The sequence below is a fragment of the Bombina bombina genome, chromosome 2 (genome assembly GCF_027579735.1).
Source record: "Bombina bombina isolate aBomBom1 chromosome 2, aBomBom1.pri, whole genome shotgun sequence".
In the NCBI taxonomy this organism is placed as follows: domain Eukaryota; kingdom Metazoa; phylum Chordata; class Amphibia; order Anura; family Bombinatoridae; genus Bombina; species Bombina bombina.
The window spans coordinates 1,356,723,444-1,356,731,861 of NC_069500.1; the positions used below are offsets into that span (position 1 = coordinate 1,356,723,444).

Consider the following 8,418-nt stretch of genomic DNA (forward strand, 5'->3'; position numbering starts at 1 on the left):
TTTGGGACCATGAAGCAATAAAGGACTGATGATTTACATATTGGGCTGGAGTGACTTTTCCTTTTATACTTTGCATTAAGGGGTTGGCTGACCCTTTGCTCCGTGCCCATTGCTGGTTGCTGTTCCCTACTTTGTTTATATTTTATAGCAGTGATGGCCACTTCCTAACACAGGGAGCCACATAAAATTATTTTAGGAGCCTAAGGTAGCATTTTAATTTATGGTTGTGAAACTCACAAATAATGATATTTTTAATATATTCTAAGACTAATATTTGCTTTGAATGCATCATTCTGTCTAGCATATATTTACGGTTTAATATCCCTTTAATTAACATTTATAAATAACAGAAAATACTATAATATTGCAAAGTATAACATTTCTCCCACACTCTTACTTCATAATGCCACCCAGCTTGCAAAATTTTCTGTGGCAAACACATATACATATATATATATATATATATATATATATATATATATATATATATATACACACAGTTATATATACCCAAGCGTAGTAATGTCCATGTGCTGAATAACATAATTATTATATATGAAAAAAATGAATTTATCAGGTAAGTTCTTACATAAATTATGTTTTCTTTCATGTAATTGGCAAGAGTCCATGAGCTAGTGACGTATGGGATAGCAATACCCAAAATGTGGAACTCTACAGAAGAGTCACTAGAGAGGGAGGGATACAAATAAAAAGCCATTTTCCACTGAAAAAATTAAATCCACACCCAAAAGATTAAGTTTTTCTCATAAATGCAAAGAAAAAAAACTTAACATAAGCAGAGGAATCAAACTGAAACAGCTGCCTGAAGAACTTTTCTACCAAAAACTGCTTCCGAAGAGGCAAATACATCAAAACAGTAGAATTTAGTAAATGTATGCAAAGAGGACCAAGTTGCTGCTTTGCAAATCTGATCAACTGAAGCTTTATTCTTAAAAGTGGAGACTGATCTAGTAGAATGAGCTGTGATTCTCTGAGGCGGGGCCTGACCCGACTCCAAATAAGCCTGATGAATCAAAAGCTTTAACCAAGATGCCAATGAAATGGCAGAAGCTTTCTGACCTTTCCTAGAACCAAAAAAAGACAACAAATAGACTAGAAGTCTTCCTGAAATCTTTAGAAGCTTCCACACAGCATTTCAGAGCTCTTACAACATCCAGAGAAAAAAAAGGATCTCTCCAAAGAATTCTTAGGATTAGGACACAAAGAGGGGACAACAATTTCCCTATTAATGTTGTTAGAATTCACAACTTTAGGTAGAAATGTAAATGAAGTCTGCAAAACTGCCTTATAATGATGGAAAATCAGAAAAGGAGACTCACAATTAAGTGCAGATAATTCGGAAATTCTTCTAGCAGAAGAGATAGCTAAAAGGAACAATACTTTCCAAGAAAGTAGTTTAATATCCAAGGAATGCATAGGCTCAAAAGGAGGAGCCTGTAAAGCCTTCAAAACCAAATTAAGACTCCAAGGAGGAGAAATTGATTTAATGACAGGCTTTATACGGACAAAAGCCTGTACAAAACAGTGAATATCAGGAAGCTTAGCATTCTTTCTTTGAAACAAAACAGAAAGAGCACAGATTTGTCCCTTCAAGGAACTTGCAGACAAACCTTTATCCAAACCATCCTGAAGAAACTGTAAAATTCTAGGATCTCTAAAAGAATGCCTGAATTTATGAGAAGAACACCATGAAATACAAGTCTTCCAGACTCGATAATAAATCTCCCTAGAGACAGATTTAAGAGCCTGTAACATAGTATCAATCACTGAATCAGAGAAACCTCTATGACTAAGCGTTCAATTTCCATACCTTCAAATTTAGTTATTTGAGATCCTGATGGAAAAATGGCCCTTGAGACAGAAGGTCTGGTCTAAAAAGAAGTGGCAACTGGACATCCGGACAAAATCCGCATACCAGAACCTGTGAGGCCATGTTGGTGCTACCAGAAACACAAACGATCGTTCCATGATGATCTTGGAGATCACTCTTGGAAGAAGAACTAGAGGCGGGAAGATATAAGCAGGTAGGTAAAACCAAGGAACTGCCAACGCATCCACCGACTCAGCCTGAGGATCCCTGGACCTGGACAGGTACCTGGGAAGTTTCTTGTTTAGATGTGAAGCCATCAGATCTATTTCTGGAAGACCCCACATCTGAACAATCTGAAAAAACACATCTGGATGGAGAGACCACTCCCCCGGATGTAAAGTCTGGGGACGAACAGGTGGGACGAACAAAAGAGGCCCCTTGAACTATACGATGGTGATCTAACCACCAAGTCAGAGAGAGTTGAATATTGGGATTTAAGGATATTAATTGTGATATCTTTGTATAATCCCTGCACCATTGATTCAGCATACAAAGCTGCAGAGGTCTCATATGAAAACGAGCAAAGGGGATTGCGCTCGATGCTGCAGTCATGAGACTTAAAACTTCCATGCACATAGCTACTGAAGGGAATGATTGAAACTGAAGGTTCCGACAAGCTGAAACCAATTTTATTCGTCTCTTGTCTGTTAGAGACAGAGTCATGGACACTGAATCTATCTGGAAACTTAAAAAGGTGACCCTTGTCTGAGGAATCAAGGAACTCATTGGTAAATTGATCCTCCAACCATGTCTTTGAAGAAACAACACTAGTTGATTTGTGTGAGATTCGTCAGAATGTAAAGACTGAGCTAGTACCAAGATATCGTCCAAATAAGGAAACACCACAATACCCTGTTCTCTGATTTACAGAGAGTAGGGCACCGAGAACCTTTGAAAAAAATCCTTGGAGCTGTCGCTAGACCAAATGGAAGAGCGACAAATTGGTAATGCTTGTCTAGAAAAGAGAATCTCGGAAAAGGATAGTGGTCTGGATGAATCGGAATATGAAGATATGCATCCTGTAAGTCTATAGTGGACATATAATGACCTTGCTGAACAAAAGGCAGAATAGTCCTTATAGTCACCATTTTGAAAGTTGTCACTCTTACAAAACGATTTAAAATTTTTAGATCCAGAACTGGCCTGAATTAATTTTCTTTCTTTGGGACAATGAACAGATTTGAATAAAACCCCAGACCCTGTTCCTGAAACGGATCTGGTATGATTACCCTTGAAAACCATAAAATCAATAGGCGATACGCTCTTCACATCCCTCTGACATTCACTGTACTCTGAGAGGAATCGGGCTTCAAAATGCTGAGAAGTGCATATCACAGAAGAAAATCAAGCACAAACTTATTTCACCACCTCCACAGGGAGGCAACGTTTTTAAAACTGAATTGTGGGTGTGGTGAGGGGTGTATTTATAGGCATTTTGAGGTTTGGGAAATTTTGCCCCTCCTGGTAGGATTGTATATCCCATACATCACTAGTTCATGGACTCTTGCCAATTACATGAAAGAAACAAGTTTACTTGTGTAAAACAGCGTCTTTTATCAGATTTACTTTTTTGCCCTTTTAAGACCAGAAATGTGAAAAATACGTTACAGATTTTTCTGTAAAAAAAAAAAGCCCCATCAGTACTACTGGTGAAAGGATCTGCTAACCAATGTAAGTTTTACTAACAAAGGCGTAGATTACAATTGGAGCTCAAAATCCACTTAGTAATACCAGCGCACGCAAATGTGAGCTGGTATTAAAAGTTAAAGGGACACTGTACTCAATTTTTTTCTTTTGTGATTCAAATTGAGCATGCAATTTTAAGCAACTTTCTAATTTACTCCTATTATCAATTTTTCTTCGTTCTCTTGCTATCTTTATTTGAAAAAGAAGGCATCTAAGCTTTTTTTGGGTTCAGTACTCTGGACAGCAGTCTTTGATTGGTGGATGAATTTATCCACCAATCAGCAAGGACAACCCAGGTTGTTCACAAAAAATGGGCCGGCATCTAAACTTACATTCTTGCATTTCAAATAAAGATACCAAGAGAATGAAGAAAATTTGATAATAGGAGTAAATTAGAAAGTTGCTTAAAATTGCATGCTCAATCTGAATCACAAAAGAAAAAATTTGAGTACAGTGTCCCTTTAAGCACAATGTGACTGCAACCTCCCCTTAACTGGAAGCCTTTTGCTCATGAGAGCGCGCTTCTATAAGCTATGGGAGCCTCGTTCTCATGCCGTGAGACACGGCAAAGAACCTAGCGCAGCGGGTAAGTTGTGCAGTGTTGGGCAGCAAATTTAAACTATATATGTATATGAATATATACATATATATTTATGTTTTTATATGTGTATATACACACATTAACACAAATATATATATATATGAATATATTCATATATATTAAATAGTATAAACACAGTCCCCATAGACCACAATATGAAGGCACTTTTCACCCCTTATAACTGCTTTGTGCAGTTTTTTTTTATTAAAAAAATTAAGATGCTACTATTTTTATTTTATGAAGAAGGGAACTGTCCATTTTATTTGGGGGGCAATTGGGGGACATTTTTTTAATTAACCAGAGGTCTGATCTCTGGTTACTTTTGCTTATCGCTAAGTGGTACCGTGAGCTCGCTGGAGCATTATGGTTGCACGTTAAATTAGTGCTTTACTTGTAATGTAGCCCAAAATGTTATTGGCTGAACTGAAACTAATACTGTTGTATCATTTTTGTTTTTCCTACTGAGTCTCACTGCCAGATAAGGACAGCTTATTGGTGGAAAGGGACACACCTCTGAAAGTATGACAAGAAAACGGTCTATTCAGGACAGGATTATTTTAAAAACTAAATTAAAACAATAAACAAATTGAAACACATGTTGAAATTATATCTTTTAGAGGATACAAAGAAAAAAAAAAGTGTATATTTTTTTACATTTTATTTTGCTTTACAATTTTAGATATATTTTGATCCGAGGAACATACCTCTTATCTGTCTCTCAATCACTCTCATTTCTTTTCGTATTTTAAGTGACCATTCATTGACCTAGCAAGGAATGAAACAATTTGTTAGACACGTCATATTTATATGACACATTGTTTACTGTAAGCAGATCATGTGATTTACCCTATTCCCTAGAGAGAGGATAAAGCTATAGGTGTCTTTGAAAGCAAGAACTACAGAAAATTATTCAAAAAAGCATGGTAAAGGCTCACTAAAATACCATTGTGTAACTAGCGATGCTGATTGGGCCAGCGGCAGTTTACGTTTGGGACTAGCAGGGCTCTCTCAATAGGAGCAGCACTTCTACTATGTGTTTAACTCCTTTGCTGTCATAAACACATAGATGTGCAGTGTCACTAGTCTTAAATGACATGTTCTAGTAAATAAGATCATGTAATTTTACGTCTATAATGCCCCTTTAAGTAAATGAAACATTCATGATGTAGATAGAGTGTAGTTTTTTGTTTTCTTTTAAACTATATTTTTAAAAAAACTCTACACATTATTTACCTTTATTATCAATTTTACCTTTGTCTTGGTATCCTTTATTAAAACATATTTGTAAAAATGTTAAACATACAGTGCACACTGCTGAGCCTATGCCAGTATGCTATCATGGAAAGGAGCCAAGTTTCAACTAAGTATACCAAGAAATAGTGATACATTTATATGTTGTTCTTAAAGCCACATTAAACACTAAATACATTTATAAGCATAGTATTGAGGTTAATCCCCACTTCCATCTTGTCATGGGTGCCGCTATGTTGAAATCTAGGTTTCAATATATTCCAGTGCAGACATGTATGCACATGTGCAGTGTAACCTAGGTTCCAAAATGGCGGCACCTATAATTAGAGGGAGGTGCATGAAATATATTTAGTGTTTAATGTCCCTTTAAGGCTTCTAAAATATTAATCTGTGGCCCCATGTGTTATTAAGTTAACAACACTGATCTAAATTGCGAATTTACTTTTGATTTTCATGTCCCTTTAACAAACATGTGAAACAAACACCTAAATATATAGAAATATTACATTAGAATGATGACAATGAATAGCAGTGTGGAAATAATTATTTATTGCCTTTTTGTGAGGAGACAGAATTGTATTCATAAGTAGCTTTTCTGTAGGCATTAAAAATTGTTAAATTCACTTTATAGATACCACCTATAGTATTTATAAATCTAATATAGTGATAAAAAAATGTAATTTTATCACTAGTGACCCTTTGATGCTCAGTTGTGCTACTAGCACTGTTGATTGGGTCAGCAGCAGTTCTCTGCGGCTCCCACAAACGGGTTAAACCAGACATCCTCAAACTTGGCCCTCCAGAGGTTTAGGAACTACATTTCCCATAATGATCAGTCAGCATATCAGCAGGCTGAGCATCATTGGAAATATAGTTCCAAAACCTCTGTAGGGCCAAGTTTGAGGATGTCTGGGTTAAACACTTATCACAGGTTTAGCTAGTAATAAAATCACATCCGTTAAAGGGACAGTCTAGTCCAAAAAAAACTTTCATGATTCAGATAGGGCATGTAATTTTAAACAACTTTCTAATTTACTTTTATCACCAATTTTGCTTTGTTCTTTTGGAATTCTTAGTTGAAAGCTAAACCTAGGAGGTTCATATGCTAATTTCTAAGCACTTGAAGGCCATCTCTTCTCTCAGAGCATTTTGCCAGTTTTTCACCACTAGAGGGTGTTAGTTCATGTGTGTCATACAGATAACACTGTGCTCATGCACATGGAGCTCCTAGGAGCCAGCTCTGATTGGCTAAAATACAAGTCTGACAAAAGAACTGAAATAAGGGGGCAGTTTGCAGAGGCTTAAATACAAGGTAATCACAGAGGTAAAAAGTGCATTTATATAACTGTGTTGATTATGCAGATTTAGGGAATGGGTAATAAAGGGATTATCTATCTTTTAAAACAATACAAATTCCGGTGTAGACTGTCCCTTTAAAGAATTACAGCATGTCTTTCTGTCACTATTATGGCACTAAAACGATCACATTTGAAAGACAAATTGCATTTTTAAATGGTATGTTATGTGTATTTATACATGATATGAATGGACAAATAAACTTAGAGAATGGAAGATATCTTCTAAGCATTGAAGTTTATATATATATATTCCAACTTTAAAGGGCCATAACAGTCAAAAAAATGACGTAATTTTACAACCCTGATGTATTGCGTTTTTAACCCCCCACAAAGGCGTTAAACACACAGTAAAAGTGCCGCTAAGGACCTGTGGAGAACTGCTGGTCTGGAGCGGAATCCACTGATTATCCAGTCAACAGCACTAGCAGTACATCTGAGTTGTGCAACTAGCGCCGCTGATTAGATAAGTGCTGAGTTCCGCTTAGCAGTGCTCCACAGGTCTAGTGCAGCACTTGCTGGGATTATCACACAATAGAACAGGGTCGACAGTCTTACAATGACTCTAACGGATTAAAGCATCTAATTTTTTTACTATTATGGGTAAAAGACTTATACAATTGCTATCAAATGCATTCTATATGGCATCAAATTCTCCAAACTGAGTATTTACATATCTGAAGAAGGGAAGGATGTAATAGACACTACTATAAAGAATAATATGCACAGATACTGATATAAAAATTCAGTATAAAACCATTTAAAAACCCACTTAGAAGCTTCCAGTTTAGCTCTGTTTAAAAGGTTACTGGAACACCCACTGCAGGTGGGAAATAGCAGACCCCCCTTCCTTTGCATATGAAAAGACCCTTTACACAAACAGGAGCAAGCTGAAGTAGGTATACGTCAGTATTCTCCTAAAACTTTGGGGCTTGGTTAGGAGACTGAAAATCAGAGCAATGCTAAAAATAAGCAAAACTATACATTTTTTTAAAACTGTATGGGCTATATAAATGGATCTTCTACAAAACATTACTTTTTTTTATTTTATAAAAATGTACATATTTATTTGTATCCTTTGTTTAAATCTAGGCTCTTTTCCAAGACAAATGCTGAGAACGCTCAGGAGTGTACACATGATTGACACTATATATAAAAAAACCCACAAACAGCTTGAAACAGGGGCACACTCCTAAGCTTACCTAGGTATGCTCTCAATGCATAGCAATATGTATTAACAAAGGATAGAAAGAGAAAATAAGTAAATATAATAATATAAATAAACTTTAAATAACTTTTGAATCTATGAATGTTATTTGACTTCAATGACCATTTAAAGTACGAGTGTAGGTGACATATACAGACTGTCACTTTAGATTTAGTAGTTTTAAGTTTATGAGCAGATAAAGGTTACGTGACGCCAGCATTAGGTAATTATAACTCTACTAGGAATACAGACCAGGATGAGGTAAATATAACTTAGTGAATACAGGCAGGGTGACAAGTTTAGATGACCAATACGAAGTAATAGAACTAAATGATGTGTGAATATCCGGGATTGGGAACTGACAGTGTACCGTAAGGAAGCTGTATTATATAGTGCGATATCAGGGAACTCTGATATTTAGCGGGGT

The 8,418-nt window shown here is 36.1% G+C and overlaps 1 protein-coding gene across 2 annotated transcripts in view; it reads right to left on the reverse strand.

Annotated features, from left to right (window-relative positions):
- Window positions 1–8,418, reverse strand: part of RNF103 (ring finger protein 103) — a 152,060-nt gene that overhangs the window by 18,441 nt on the left and 125,201 nt on the right. For both annotated transcript variants that reach the window (XM_053704281.1, XM_053704279.1), the window contains one exon: window positions 4,883–4,943. In XM_053704281.1, the coding sequence (XP_053560256.1) occupies window positions 4,883–4,943 (61 nt within the window). The remainder of the gene's footprint in view (window positions 1–4,882; window positions 4,944–8,418) is intronic.